The sequence below is a fragment of the Lithobates pipiens genome, unplaced genomic scaffold, assembly GCF_037356315.1.
Source record: "Lithobates pipiens isolate NorthernLeopardFrog02 unplaced genomic scaffold, aLitPip1_a1.2 Scaffold_87, whole genome shotgun sequence".
In the NCBI taxonomy this organism is placed as follows: domain Eukaryota; kingdom Metazoa; phylum Chordata; class Amphibia; order Anura; family Ranidae; genus Lithobates; species Lithobates pipiens.
Window position 1 is genome coordinate 537,742 of NW_027507911.1, and position 16,508 is coordinate 554,249.

Sequence of the window (16,508 nt, forward strand, 5' to 3'; positions counted from 1 at the left end):
CTTCCCCTTTCCTACCCTCACCCCCCTCTCACCCACCCTTATCCTCCCCTCCCCTTCTGCCTCAGGTCCCCGCCGTCTACCATTAGTGGGAACGTTCTCTATTTTATAGTGTGTTATTGGAACGACCTTTGAGATGCAGTCCTCAGCTCCCCTGTCCCTCAAAGTTTTCTCTCTAAATGCAAAAGGTCTTAATGTTCCAGAAAAACGCAGTAGTCTATTGTCTGAGGTCCAGAGGCAGAAAGCCCACATTGTATTTATTCAGGAATCCCACTTTAAAACTGGGTCCATTCCCCGGCTTTCTAATCATCGTTTCCCAACAGTGCACCATGCAACTTGTGCTGATTCTAAGACCAAAGGGGTAGCTATCTTATTGGCAAAGACGTTTGAATTTACTGTCACTGATAAATTGGTAGATTCTGAGGGCAGATTCCTTTTTTTGAAAGGTACATGGAAAGGTAAGCCGCTGACCTTGGCAAATATCTATTGTCCGAACTCGAAACAATTACGCTTCCTAAAAGAAATCCTACTGAAATTGACCTCGTTCATGTCAGGCCTTGTGATTCTGGGGGGAGACTTTAACATGGCACTCAATCCACTTTTAGACACTTCCACAGGCACTTCGTCTATACCTTTTTCTACTTTACGACAGGCGAAGTTACAACTTGCTTCCCTGGCGCTCCACGACACTTGGCGTATCCTAAATCCAACGGGGAAGGACTTTACGTTCTTTTCGGCCCCCCATAACCGCTATTCGCGCCTAGATTATTTGTTCGTAAGCCAGAGAGACTTATGTTACCTACATAAAGCTACCATAGAGCCCATGGTGATCTCGGACCATCACCCGATCACCTTGATCCTCAGGTTCCCCCAAAAGGTCACGTATTCAAAAATTTGGAGACTGGATTCATCCCTTCTCACGGATGTAGGGGATGTGGCAACAATTAAGCAAGCCATAAGCGATTTTTTTCGACATAATGAAACACCAGACGTTTCCCCTATGGTTCAGTGGGAGGCACACAAATGCGTGGTACGCGGACATTTCATGGCTCTCGCTGCACAGAAAAAACGGGCTCAACAAGCCCGAATTCTGGAGCTGACAGCCAAAACCTCACAGTTAGAAGCACAACATAAACGCTCGGGGGCAGTTCGAGTTGCGACTGAACTGGACGCAACTCGGTTGCTCCTACGAGAGGAATTATATAAAAGAGCGCGGAAGCAGCAATTAAGATCGCAGAAATTCTTTTATGAAAATAGCAACAAACCAGGTAGGCTCCTTGCACGTTGCATACAGAAACGTATTCTTTCCCATACCGTTCATCATATTGTTGATCACAAAGGGAAGGTTCATACTAAAAACGAGGAGATAGCATGTCAGTTTCAGGAGTATTACAAAGGTCTCTATAACATACAGCAGACAGAAGGTGCTCTAGGCCCGAGGGGAGAGAGGGCGAACCTGATTGAAGATTTTCTTCAACAGCACGGTCCCCCAGCCCTGTCATATGAGGACCAGCAAGCTCTGGAAGCCCCTTTTTCCTCAGAAGAATGGGTGGCGGCCCTAAAATCCATGAAACCGGGTAAGAGTCCGGGACCAGATGGTTACTCTTCGCAATATTTTAAATGCTTCCCAGACCTTCTCGGACCACACTTTTTGAAGGCTTTTAATACTCTAACAAACACAGTAGACCCCCCGCATAGCCTGTTAGCTGCACACATTGCGGTAATTCCAAAAGAAGGCAAAGATCTTACCAACGTAGCTAATTACCGACCGATCTCGCTCTTAAATGTAGATGTTAAAATCTTCTCCAAAATGTTAGCTAACAGGCTCTCGTATCACGTACCAGCATGGGTGGGATTGGACCAGGTGGGCTTTGTCCCTGGCAGAGAAGCCAGGGACAACACCATTAAGGCTCTAAACCTACACCACTGGTTGAATTCCACACGCAGTGCAGGTTTTTTCCTCTCTATGGATGCGGAGAAGGCCTTTGACCGGGTGGCCTGGGATTATATGGACGCGGTCCTGGCGAGATTGGGCTTGGGCTCGCGTATGCGAGCTTATATTATGTCTCTGTACGCGAATCCAAGTGCCAGGGTCCGCGTCAACGGCCACCTGTCAGAGGCCTTCCCCATCCAGAATGGCACTAGACAGGGCTGTCCCTTATCCCCTATACTTTACATACTTACACTCGAACCCTTTTTGAGATCCATTCGCGCAAACCCGGACGTTAAAGGCATTGAGGTCAATAACCGGGAATTTAAAGTGGCGGCGTTTGCAGATGACGTTCTTCTCTTCCTCTCTTCCCCCCTAACGACCCTACCGAATCTAATGCACATGCTGACACAATTCCGTTCTATTTCCAATTTAAAAATCAACTTTTCGAAATCGTTTGCTCTAAATATTACCCTTCCACCTGACGTTGTTATACAGTGCCAGAGGAACTTCCCCTTTGCTTGGAAAACTGACGCTATCACTTATCTGGGTATTCAGTTGCCAAGTAAGTTGGAAGACCTATACGCCCTGAACTTCCTGACTGAGCTCAGAAGGTTGAGCATGGACTTGAAGAATTGGGAAGTGCCTGGTATTTCCTGGTTTGGACGTGCGGCGATCTTAAAGATGACGGTGCTCCCGCGCATCTTGTATAAAATGCAGACAATACCAATCGGCTTGCCTCCTTCCTTTTTTGCGACATATAAAAAACTTTGTAGAACCTTTCTGTGGGGAACCAAAGGGACGAGAATTAAATGGGCTAAATTGGTACTACCCAAATCCGAAGGCGGCATCGGGCTACCGGACTTGCAGAGGTATTACTGGGCTACGCAGTTAGCCCGAATTGTGGACTGGAGAGTTCACATCAAATGTAAGGGCTGGGTGTGCCTGGAGAACCTGATGGTCGGCTCTAATCTTAAAATGATTCCATGGCTAGCTAATACACATAGACCGATCGGTGTGCGTTCTCACCCCTTAGTTAATGCGACTCTAGACGTGTTTGATCGGGTGTGCAAAGTACATTCAGTCTCAAACATAAACTGCGCCCTCACCCCTCTCAGGGGAAACCCTGCCTTTGCCCCAGGGGTGGAGGGGGGGTTTCTCTCTCGAGAATGGCCACACGAGGAGATGCAAGCCAGGCATTTCTTCTCGAGGGGTAGACTTCTCAGCCAAAGGGAACTGGCAGAGCAGTCGCCCACTAAGTCTTTTCCCCTATGGCCTTATCTCCAACTCAAACATTACTTAACTAGTTTAGGTGCCAAGGGAAATTTCACAAAAAATCCGACGACGTTCGAAACGATGTGTATGGAGCTCTCCCCCCAGAGACACGTTATTTCGACAATTTATGCTTCCATGTTTCCAGAAGCACAGAGTGTCCTAAAACCTGAGCATGATTTTTGGGAGAAACAATTAAATACCGAAATCTCACACACAAACTGGGAACGAATCCACCTATATATCCACAAAGGTTCGCTAAATGTCCACACTCAAGAGAATGGATATAAAATTAGGACAAAGTGGTACAGAACGCCAGAGATTCTCCACAAATTCTTACCATCGGTCACTGACCGGTGCTGGAGATGTGGCCAGGGTCAGGGCACTTTTTTACACATATGGTGGAGCTGCCCTCAGATTCAATCATATTGGCAAAAAGTTCATGAAGTGACGTCTTCAGTGTCTCTGCTCCCCTTGGAATTTACCCCAGCACAATATCTACTTCATCACTCAAAAATAAGGAAAAAAAAATATTTCAAATCAAGTGCAATGCATATGATTAATGCGGCCAGGCTTTGCCTGCCGGTTCATTGGAGGTCCGCGTCGGTCCCAACATTGACTGAATGGACTTCACGCATTGACCATATTGCAGGGATTGAGGAGCTGATATTTTCCTCTCAGGATAAAATCACCAGATACACGGCACTTTGGGAAAATTGGCACAAATTCCGTAAATCACAGGAATTCCAACAGCTAATAGCTCGTAATGGGAATTGATAGCAAATGAGGTTGCCTAACGACCTTACTACTTACCTTTTGATATGTCCTCAACAAGGTGTCATGAGCTTGATACCTGGTAGACGGAGGGGATAGGGAGCAGTGCCCCCTCAACCCTCCCCCCTCACTTTCCCAATCTTTCCTTTCCACCTTCCCTTTCACCCTCCCTGTCCACCCCTCCCAATGTAATTTTTTTGAGCTCCCTGACATCTATTTTTTTTTTTTTTTTTTTGACGTTGGGAATTCTCTAAAGGGGGGGGCGGAGTGTAGGCCCCAATGTGAGCGGGTCCTGCGGTCGGCATCCCCCCAACCGAGAAATGTACAACTGAAGATGAGGCTCTTCTAGGAACCCACACGTTTATCTCTACTTCACTGTGCTTGTCTTAAGTACCATAGATCTTTTTTTTTTTTTTTTTTTTTTTTTTTTTTTCTTTTTCTTTTTTCTCCTTTTTATTTTTATTTTTTTTTTTTTTTCTCTTTTTCTTTTTTTGTTTTTTATGAATGAAGGGCATGCACATAAAGCATAACGGTAACTCTTCTGAAATTACTTGTACAACTTGCCTGTAATCAGACCGAAGATGAGGTTCTATATTCTCTACTGTAATGATAACGATATATGCTTGTCTGTTGTGTTTTTGTAAAATATCATACCTGTTTTGTTTACCATTATCTTTAATAAAAGATAAATTTTCAGAAAAAAAAAAAAATGACAGGCAGAGGAAGAGGCAGGCCCTTCCGCAGGGGTGGTAGGGGTAGGGCAGGAGCAACAGGCTTGAGCCAAAGAGGCAAATTGCAGAAGGTGCGTTCGATTACGTCAAAGGACGCACCAGACTTGGTTGAGTGGCTCACTCAGACTTACTCTTCTGCACCCTCCTCATCCTCTCGATCTGCACCCACTTCTTCACTCTCTGCTGTGTGCACCCCCAAAGACACTACCACCAACACCACCACCACCACCATATACCCTCCGCTTGAGTCACAGGAAATATTTTCTGATCCATCACAAGACATTGCCGATATGCAGCCACTCTTGGCATTGGATCAGGAAGAGGAGGCAGCAACAACCGCCACTCAGCAGTCTAACGACAGTACCCAGATCAGGCCAAGGAGGAGGTTGGTCCCCGATGTTGCTGCCTACTCCGAGATCTCTACTTATAGCGGTGGGGAAAGTGACGTTGATGATGACGTGTCTAGTGATGTCACGTGGGTGCCCACAAGAGAGGAAGAGGAGGGGAGTTCAGAGGGAGATATGGACCAGCAGATAGGGAGGAGAAGCAGGCGGAACTTAGATTGCACAGGAGGGACAAACCAGACTGCTAATGTATCAGGAGCGAGTCATCGACCATGTACGGTCACATCTGGCGCTCCCAGGACGCCGGCACATGGCTCCGCAGTGTGGGCTTTTTTTAACGTGTCCGCTGCTGACAATAGTGTTGCCATCTGCAGCCTTTGCAGTCAACGCATTAGTCGCGGTAAGCCCAACACTCACCTAGGGACGACCGCCTTAAGAAGGCACATGAGCAGCCATCACCAGCCCAGTGAGAGCAACGGAACCCACAAAGCCACACTAGGGGCTCTCACTGTCCAGCCTCGTCTTCTACTTCTCCTCTCTCCTCAGAATTGTCCTCCACTCCACCTTCCATCATGCCGTCCTCACGTATTTCTGGAAAAAGGCTTCCGTGGGCCAAATGTTTGAGCGTAAAAAATGATGACGCCGGATAACCCTCTTGCCCAACGGTTGACGGCTGGCTTGTCAGAACTGTTAGCCGCCCACTACTGCCATATAAATTGGTGGACTCTGAGGCCTTTCGAAAATTTGTGGCCATTGGAACACCACAATGAAGGTCCCAGGAAGGAAGTATTTCTCACAGAAGGGCATCCCAGAGCTATATGGCCATGTTCAGCGGCAAGTGAATGTATCTCTGGCACACAGTGTCGGTGCAAAGATACATCTGACCACAGACACGTGGTCTAGAAAACACGGGCAGGGAAGGTATATAACTTTTACTGCTCATTGGGTGAATCTTCTGACGGCCGTCAAGCATGTAACCCGTGGCACCTGTGTAGATTTGGTTTTACCGCCACGGATTGCATGCAGGCTTGGCTCTTCTTCTCCTCCTACTCCATCCTCCCTCTCCTCCTCGGCTGACTCCTCCTTTTCTGCTGCTAGCATCTCTTCCGCTGCGCCGCCCAAGATCCCAGAACCTATTCGACATGCCAGGTGAGATGTTGCCATGCTGTGCTGCGTCTGTTGTGCTTGGAAGCCAAGAGCCACACTGGCCCGGCACTCCTTTCAGATTTGCGTTCACAGGCAGATCAGTGGCTAACACCGCTCAATTTGACAGTTGGTAAAGTGGTGTGTGACAACGGTGCCAATCTGCTTAGCGCATTGAAACAGGGCAAAATCACGCACGTGCCATGCATGGCACATGTCTTAAACTTGGTCGTGCAGTGATTCCTTGTCAAATACCCTGGGGTCCAGGACATCTTGCGGCAGGCAAGGAAAATCTCTGCCCATTTCAGAAGATCTTACACGGCCATGGCTCGCCTTGCTGACATTCAGCGGTGACACAATCTGCCGGTCAGATGTCTTATTTGCGATTACCCGACGCAATGGAACTCAACCTTCTATATGCTTGATAGGCTGCTCCAGCAGAAATGTGCAGTTAACGACTATTTGTGTAACTCTGCGGCAGAACAGGTTCTGGGGAGCTGGGTTTTTTTTCACCACGCCAGTGGCTGCTCAGGCGCGATGCATGCAGACTTCTGCGGCCATTTAATGAGATCACCAAACTGGTCAGTCGCAGCCATGGCGCCATCAGTGGCATTGTACCTTATGCCTTCTTTATGGAGCGTGCATTGCGGCGTGTCATTGATCAAGCCATGGAGGAGCAGGAGCAGGAAGATGAGGAAGTCGTATGCTGGATGAATTCCCAGGGGGGGCTACTCTATCTGAGACAAGTCAACAACAGGAGTCTGAAGAGGAGTCAGAGGAGGATGGTGCCGGGGCGGATGAGGAGGAGCAAGAAGAGCATGCTTTAAACCTTTCTGGGATCCCTGTTGTTTGTGGATGGGGAGAGGAGAACGAGGAGGACGACATTATCCTGGATGATGAGCAGGAGCCAAGCCACCACACCGTTTCCAGTTTAGTGCAAATGGGGGCCTTTATGCTCCAGTGTTTTAACAGGGACCCCCGTATGAAAAGCATAAAGGTCAAGGACCAGTACTGGGTGGCAAAGTACTTAGACCCCGGTACAAACACAAAATGGCAGAAATGTTACCGCCGTCACAGAGGGCTGTCAGAATGGAGCACTTCCAGGCCTTGCTTCAAGAAATTCTGCATTCTGCTTTTGCGTGCGCTGGCAGAGGAGCAATTCCCACTCCCAAAGAAGGAGTTGTGGGTACCAATCCAACAGCGCCTGCAAGAAGAGTCCGGTTTGAAGATGTGTTGGTGACTTCTGATATGAGATCATTCTTTCAGCCGACCCATGGACAGGTTTCATCTGGATCCAGCATCAAGGAACGACCGACAGGTGTCTGACTACATTGGGTTAACGACGGATGTGGACGCTCTGAGGAGTGATGAACCCCTGGATTATTGGGTGGGCAGGCTTGACCTCTGGCCAGAGCTTGCCCAATTTGCAATGGAACTGTTGGCTTGCCCCTGGTCCAGTGTTGTGTCCGAAAGGACGTTGGAGCTGTCAGCAGAAGGTAGGCACGCTTTTGCATATCTGGTGGGAATGGCCACTTCATCCACCCTTTTGGACTGCGGTACATTCAACCACCCTTCAGGTTACCACAGACAAACATGAGTACTCACCAGAACAGTACCTGCTGCATTACACCTCACCACCCTTTTAAGAATCATCATACATCTCTAGCAATGCACATGGTAAATGCAACTAAGTCATGCATACCAGAACATTGGAATTTGACACGGGTGCCTTCTAGAAAGGAACGGTTCACATGCATTAATAAATTGACTGAAATGGAGGAGCTGATACACATAGCTAAAGAAACACCAGACAAATTTAATTCAACATGGGCCTGTTGGCTTCACTTTCCCACAACAGATTTATAAAATCACATAATGAACAATGGTCACTCACAGACCCATGCTGCAGACCCCAATACTCACCTCTCATTCCCTCTTCTCCGATCTTCTTAGGCCGCGTACACACGCGCGGACTGTTCGCCCAACTTTGTCCGTCCAACAGTTTCGGCGGACAGTCCGCTCAAACTTAGCATGGACGGACATGCCCACACACGGCGAACGAACAGTTTGCTGAAACCGTGCGCGATGACGTTTCGACACGTACGACGGATCGAAAAATTCGACGTCCAATACACTTCAATGCAACTTTCCGACGTGTAAATCCTTTCTGAGCATGCGCGGAACTTAGTTTGTCGAACAAGCCTACACACGGGCGGACTGTTCGCTCAAACAAGGCTTCAGCGGACAGTTTTTCGGAATTTCCGAAAAACCTTGTTCGTCCAACTGTCCGCTGAAACTGTCCGCCGAAGCCCCACACACGAGCGGACTGTCCGCACAAACCCTGTTCAGCGGACAAAGTTGGGCGAACAGTCCGCCCGTGTGTACGCGGCCTTACTTTCCTATACTCAAGATGTTCTCTAAGCTTATAAGCTCTCAATAACCATTTTTGAGATACGTTGTGTAGCGGTACCCTTGTAAGGGCTGCTGAGTTGGTTATAGCAATCCGCCGATCACCCTACTGTCGACCTCCCATTCACCATATAAAGACATTAAACAACCAATGATTTTGTTTTCTCTTTATTGTCAGGATTATAACTTGGAAGAAACAAAGGAAGTATGAGATGCCCGTAGAGATTTCACTTTGACCGGTCTCATCCATGGCCTTGGCCTAGTAAATGGATTTTCTCTGTAGAATCCTCCTTGCAGACTATTGCTACTTCTGTTACTTGGCATATCTGACTGAAGATTTACTATGCACTGCTTCCAGTTAAACAAGAAGAATCACTCTGAATAATTCCCCTCTAGACTGATGTGGTTTTCCTGTTACATATCAGAGAGCGAAAATTGAGTACTATCCATGATACTTTTTTTATTTGCAGTAACATACAATTTTTCAAGACAAGCTTTCAGGGTATGTCCCCTTCTTCAAGGTCCAAGCAGGGCAAAGTCAAAGCTTGTCCGGAAAAATTGTATGTTAGTGCAAATAAAAAAAGTATCACGGACAGTACTCAATTTTCTCTGTCACAATTGCACTAATACGGCTACAATCACATTAAGTATATCAGAGAGCCAAAGGCCTATACCGCCTATCTTCCATGGCTCCAAGAACTTAGCAGCCTCACACAGCATGCTACACTACTCGCTCCTGCTTCTGTTTCTTCACGTTACACTGGCCTTCTCCTTTGGTTGAAAGTCCTGTGTTTCCCGGTCACAGAACGCCAGTCTACTTATACCACTTCACTGCTACTTCTTCTACTTGATCTTCTCCAGCATTCAAGTCCTGTATTCCCCGGACACAGAAACTTGACACTTTCTCATGGAGATGAAGATCTTTCTCTAGGACTCCTTCCTAGCGGCTCCTCCATTCCTCCTCCGAGCATGGTACATCTCGGCATGGGGACGCCCGGTACAGCACCTCAGCACTCCATGCTGTCTTTCTGCTCCAACTCCCCCTTGGAAGCATGTGACCCCAGCTTATATGAAAAGCCTGCCCCCTGCCAACACCAAAAGATAATTGGTCAGGGCTCCTCACATGAGCTGCCTGCCACTCAGGTCTCAGGTCCAGCCTCCCTACCAGAACAATTCTTCTGTAAGCAGGAGTGGATCTCTGAGCCAGAGTACAGGTGGCCACACCCCCCACTACACTAGACACTCCCATTCCCAGATCAAAACAACCAGGCCTGAAATAAAATACACAAGCCTGGCTAAATTTACCTGCACCTAAGCCCTGAGCTAGAAAAATACGACTTTTAGCACCTACCTTTAGGTAGAGGGTTCTACATTTGTCATAAATTTTATAAGTTAAAGACCCATATACTGCTAACCTGAGTTTCAACCTCAAGTTTAAATGTTATAGATTTCCATATAGGCAATTCAAACGTATTGATGGTGTTATCTGACCCACGAAAGGACTGTTTTCACCCACAGTTTGACTATGAGATGTTTGTAATGTTTAATATGTATGAGATGTGTAAAATAAAACTTTTTTTTTGGAAAAAAAAAATGAATTTTGTGTATGTAAAATACCTTGTAGCAATGAAACACATCTGATTTCCTTCACCAATAAAATGTTATGGCTCGTTAGTTAAGGACCATTTCTGATTCGGCTCACCTTGAAGATACATCAAGTTGTGTTCAGGCATCTCCTTCAATAAACGTCCTTCTTTAAACCTACATCCCAGATGCTCAGTCTTTACATAGCATTGATGAGAAGGAAATCCGGACTTGTGTGGAGTGAACTCGAACCAAGCTTCTGAAATGAGAAGATTTTCCTCCAGTTATTGTCCATCCTGAGATCTATGTAAGCACATGAGTGCCACCTGCAGTGGAGAATGTAGATGTCACCAGTCTACATTCTCCACTGCAGGTGACACTCATCTAGAACTGTGATGCAGCTGGAGAAGGAAGGCAAGGGAAACTTGGTTTCTCTATGGTTTCCTCAGTCCCCTGGAGCAGCGGTCCAGTTGGTTACGCTGGTTCTAGGTGACCCTGGTGGCCAACTTTAGTCAGCAGAGTCTTTCTATATCTCTGCCCTCTGGGTTTTGACACACTTTCATGCAAATGGATAGTGCAGGGACAGATCCCCTATTTGTCAGGGATAACATTAGCATTAGGGAGAGGTTCTGGAGGAGTTGAAAAAGCATATGGTCTACGTCTGATATTTGGGGTTGGACCGACTGCATTTCACCCTCCTCGATAGATGCTGTCTTCAGTTTGGCCTTATACATTGCTGAATTGCTCACAAAATTATTGTAAGTGTACCCGCCAGGTCTGTTGTATTGTTTCCAAGTTTTGCAATACATAATTTTCTGCAACCTGAGACTGTGTGTGCTTCCTGCTGCCGCACGACACTTCACCTACCCAACATGTGTCCTCTACACACCGAAGAGTCACTTCTATTTCCTGTTCATAACAAACAAAGATCTTCCAATCTTCATCAAGGACAAAAATTAAATAAAAACTGTAAAGTTGGCCATGTACTAAAAGAAGTTTGAAAACTTTTAATTTCGGAATATTCGTCTGATTTTTTTGGTTGTTGGTGCAGGTCAAATTGATGCTCATTTTTTATGAGAACATTTCATGGTTTAGGATGGAAAATTTCTCTTCAATTAACACATTTTTAACAGGGAATGTGTTTTTTTTTTTCATTCTGAAAATTCCATTCATTCCAAAATGTAATGTTAAAGTGGACCTTTACTTAACCTTCTGCCACCCAGGTAATGCATATATGCGATGGCAAGAGTATGGGCTTTAACGCCTACAAGCCACACATATGTGTCAGTGTAAACATATGTAAGCCTAATGTCACTTTGGTGGCCATCTTGAATAAGTCAAGACTCCGGTTCCCGGGCTTGGCATGCTTTATGCAATTTGCTAGCGTAGGGACAGGTTCCCCGTCTGACAGGGACTGTAGTAGACATAGGGAAAGATTCTGGAGGAGTAGGGACAGTGCAGGGACTATGTCTGCCTCTCCAGAAAGCCTCCCCTTTGGGTGTGGACTGGCCAGGCCACGCCATATTCTACCTCTTGTGGCAGCGCCTTCCAGTCTTCACACCACTGTACCATCAGTGTTGCAGTTAAAAGTGGTTTCCGGTTGGGTGGACCTTCCCACTTGGCCAGTTCGTATTTTCTGAACTTTGCTACTAGGGATTGCCTTGCGGTTCGCGGTGAACTTTGCTCGTTCGAGATTCGCCAAACAGGTGGACTTCTGCCACTGTTCGCAGCGGACATATTATTTTACATTGTGATTAACTTGGACCCATGAAACATCCATCATGGGGTACAAGACAGCCAATTGAGACATTTCAGCACATGGACATACCAACTACCTTTTAAATAGACCTGATCTGGCGGCCATTTTACACTCTGTATTTTGTCATTGTAGGGAAAGGATGCTGTGTGGAGCAGGGACAGTCAGTCTGTTACTATTAGGTCCACAAAAGTCCTTTTAAGGACTGGTATAGGTGTACAGTATATAGGGTTGTAATACACTTATAATATACTTTCTTTCAAATATAGAAAGCATATTATAGTGCACTGCATGCAGTGCTGCTGACCGATTCTGTAGCTGTCGTTTCTCAGTGTAGGGAGGGACAGTTTGGTGTTTGGAGCAGGGACAGTCTGCAATTCACTAGCTACTAGCTAGCTACTATTAGGTCCACAAAGGTCCTTTTAAGGACTGGTATAGGTGTACTATTTGGTGTGCAGTATATAGGGGTGTAATACACGTATAAAATACTTGCACATATAGAAAGCATAGTATAGTGCATTTCCACTGTGCAGCATTGTGACTGCTGAGCATTTCTGCAGCGATACTACAAAGAGTGACAAACGCAATAAACTGGTGTGATAGACCAGTGGCCCCCAAAAACGACAGATTGAAGCGGGGTGTTATATACCTTCTTCCACATACATACTGTACTTCTCTAGAGACTTTTGTCACAGGGTCATTTAAAAACTGACAGGCAGAGGAAGAGGCAGGCCCTTCCGCAGGGGTGGTAGGGGTAGGGCAGGAGCAACAGGCTTGAGCCAAAGTGGCAAATTGCAGAAGTGCTCTCTATCGCGGTGATGGTGTGGCGTCAGTGCTCTCTATCTCGGTGCTGGTGTCAGTGCTCTCTATCTCGGTGCTGGTGTCAGTGCTCTCTATCTCGGTGCTGGTGTCAGTGCTCTCTATCTCGGTGCTGGTGTCAGTGCTCTCTATCTCCTTGCTGGTGTCAGTGCTCTCTATCTCGGTGCTGGTGTCAGTGTTCTACTTCAGTGCTGGTGTCAGTGAGGGAGATAGCAGTGCAGAAGCCAATCAGCAGGCAGTGCCAGCACCATGGCCGAGGATCAGCACTGGACTGGCACCTCTGGACCACAGAAGTGGAGCCCTGCATAGGTGGGGGTAATGGCCAGGCAGAGGGAGGGGTCAGGGGCCAGGCGCTCAAGCACAGATTGACACACTGGGACACTGGCACAGTGCTGCGCTACCCTGACTGTGGCACTGATCATCTTCATAGCCTGGCCTGACCTTGCCTCTCCTCTCCTTGGCCTTCATGCGCTCCTGAATTGTCCAAATTTCACAGATAAAAAAAAGAATGCTTGTCGATCCCAGATTCACTTCATACTTTTGTTATGTCAGTGTCCATGTTGTGGGACTATGTGTGCACAGCTAGTAAGTATTTTGTGGTTGAAAATATGACCTGGAGGTTTTCAAGGCCTGCCATTAAAGTGAATGGGGTCCGCCGAACATTTGGGCACGTTCGCAGATTGCATTCGCGAAACGTCCCGTTGGAAGTTCGTCCATCACTATTTGCTACAATATAATGCTTTTAATCAAATTGGACTCTATGGGGGTTATTCACCAAAGGCAAATCCACTCTGCACTACAAGTGCACTTGGAAGTGCAGTCACTGTAAACCTGAGGGGGATATGCAAGGGAAATAAAAAACTGCAATTTGACATGCACCTGATTGGATGATAAAATCAGCAGAGCTTCCCCTCATTTCAGATCTTCCCCTCAGATCTACAGCGACTGCACTTCCAAGTGCACTTGCACTGCACAGTGGATTTGCCTTAGTAAATCAACCTCTGTGTGTTCTCTGCCCACCGCACAATGCTGCACCTAACCCACACGCTGTCAAAGACAGCTCTTGGTCCGTTCTAATGATCAGGAGTTGGAGGTACTGGCTCCCAATCATGTGACCACTGTGACAGCCAGTGGCAGACCATCCAGTAGGGATGCAGGGGCAATGCCCCCCTAATCCATGCGCCCGGCCCCCTAATCTACATGGGGGGTGCCGGACACATGGATTTCAATGTGAGTTTTTTTTGTTTTGTTTTTTGAAGCATGTGATTAGAACCAGAGGCTCTAATTGGCTTAAAAAAGGATGGGCCCCACCCCACCCACATATGTGACATTAGCAAATTAATATTCGCTAATGTCTTCCTGCTTCTACTGCAAGTCAATCAGGAAGGGGCTCCTGAGACCCGATTCGTCAGAAGTCTTAGGAGGGGAGGAGAAGCATTGGCCCGGCAGCAGCAGTCTCTCTTAGAGCCCTACCCCAGATTGATTCAGTGCACTGCCACTTTGTCCTCCTCCCTGCACCTCTCCTGTATAAGGAAAGGAGGCCATGGATTGTGTGGGGGGTGGCCATGGATCGCCGCCTATTGAGCCCCGGGGTGTGTAGTGCAAGTAGATTGCTACATTTTTGCTGTGATTGATCGCGGGGAGGTCTGATCATGCGAGTGAGGGGCCCAGTACTGTTTGCTGCCCCCCCCCCCAAAAAAAAAAATTGACCACCAGCCTCCACTGGTGACAGTTAATCACAGTGTTCATTTGATAGGTGGCTCCTTACTGCCTCCCAGTCATACAGACCCTATGCACATCCGTGGGAGTGATTTCATCCTGGGTAAGCCAGTTAAAATGGCCAAAGGAACACAACCTGGAAGAAGATCAACTAAAGATGTCAGCACTTGGTGTGGAGGCTCCTGAACACCTCATGGCTGGAGTAGAGGTAAGTAAAGTTCCACTTTAAAAGTAATACAGCTTTTTTTCTCCACTAGTTTGATTGGCAGGGCTCAAGCTGGATGGCATCATCTTACCAAGTAGGCAAAGAAGTGCATGGAAGAAGTATATGAAAGAAGTATACAGAAGCTGAGGGATAAAGGCCAACCCAAGGCATAATTGTTGTATTTCCCCTCATCATATCAGAATCATACATCCCATATGGCGAGTAATTACTAAGAAATCTGTTTTAGTAAATCTACCTGAATCGTTTTCATATATTTTATCCTGTCTCACAGCAGAGTAGATGGGATACGGGACTTCACCGGTCTCACACATCTTCTTGTGACTGGACAGCTTTTCTTCATTAATCTGGAGAAGAAAGAGGTGAATGTTAATAGTGCATCTACCCCAAGGTTCAGTGTTATTATTGGGGTACCCCAAGGTTCAGTGTTATTAGTGGTGTATCCCAATGTTTAGAAATATTATTGGTGTACCCCAAGGTTCAGTGTTATTATTGGGGTACCCCAAGGTTCAGTATTATTAGTGGTGTACCCCAATGTTTAGCAATATTAGTGGTGTACCCCAAGGTTCAGTGTTATTAGTGGTGTACCTCAAGGTTCAGTGTTATTAGTGGTGTACCCCAAGGTTCAGTATTATTAGAGGGGTACCCAAAATTCAGTGTTATTAGTGGTGTACCCCAATGTTTAGCAATATTAGTGGTGTACCCCAAGGTTCAATGTTATTAGTGGGGTACCCAAAATTCAGTGTTATTAGTGGTGTACCCCAATGTTTAGCAATATTAGTGGTGTACCCCAAGGTTCAGTGTTATTAGTGGTGTACCCCAAGGTTCAGTGTTATTAGTGGTGTACCCCATAGTTCAGTGTTATTAGTGGTGTACCCCAATGTTTAGCAATATTAGTGGTGTACCCCAAGGTTCAGTGTTATTAGTGGTGTACCCCAAGGTTCAGTGTTATTAGTGGTGTACCCCATAGTTCAGTGTTATTAGTGGTGTACCCCAATGTTTAGCAATATTAGTGGTGTACCCCAAGGTTCAGTGTTATTAGTGGTGTACCCCAAGGTTCAGTGTTATTAGTGGTGTACCCCATAGTTCAGTGTTATTAGTGGTGTACCCCAGGGTTCTGTGTTATTAGTGGTGTACACCAAGGTTCAGTGTTATTAGCGGTTTACCCCAATGTTCAGTGTTATTAGTGGTATACTCCAAGGTTCAGTGTTATTAGTGGTGTACCCCAAGGTTCAGTGTTATTAGAAGTATACCCCAAGGTTCAGTGTGATTAGTGGTGTACCCCAAGGTTCAGCGTTTTTAGTAATGCACCCCAATGTTTAGCAATATTAGTGGTGTACCCCAATATTTTGCAATATTAGTGGTGTACCCCAGTGTTCAGTGTTATTAGTGGTGTACTCCAAGGTTCAGTCTGATTAGTGGTGCACCCCAAAGTTCAGGATTATTAGTGGTGTACCTCAAGTTTCAGTGTTATTAGTGGTGTACCCCAAGGTTTAGCATTATTAGTGGTGTACCCCAAGGTTCAGTGATATTAGTGGTGTAACCCAAGGTTTAGTTTGGTTAGTGGTGTACCCCAATGTTCAGTGTGATTAGTGGTGTACCTCAAGGTTCAGAGTTATTAGTGGAAGACCCCAAGGTTCAGTGTGATTAGTGGTGTACCCCAAGGTTCAGTGTGATTAGTGGTGTACCCCAAGGTTCAGTTGTGGTGGTTCACCCCAAGGTTCAGTGTTATTAGTGGGGTAACCCAAGGTTCAGTGTTATTAGTGTGTAGACAGTTGCAATCTACTTTCTCCACTGTAGGTGGCGC

General features: G+C 46.5%; 1 protein-coding gene across 2 annotated transcripts in view; it reads right to left on the bottom strand.

Moving 5' to 3' along the window:
- LOC143973622 (cytosolic phospholipase A2 gamma-like) overlaps nt 1-16,508 on the bottom strand; it is a 204,966-nt gene that overhangs the window by 91,457 nt on the left and 97,001 nt on the right. For both annotated transcript variants that reach the window (XM_077474476.1, XM_077474477.1), the window contains 2 exons: nt 14,940-15,048; nt 10,303-10,443 (listed from right to left, as the gene is read on the bottom strand). In XM_077474476.1, the coding sequence (XP_077330602.1) occupies nt 10,303-10,443; nt 14,940-15,048 (250 nt within the window). The remainder of the gene's footprint in view (nt 1-10,302; nt 10,444-14,939; nt 15,049-16,508) is intronic.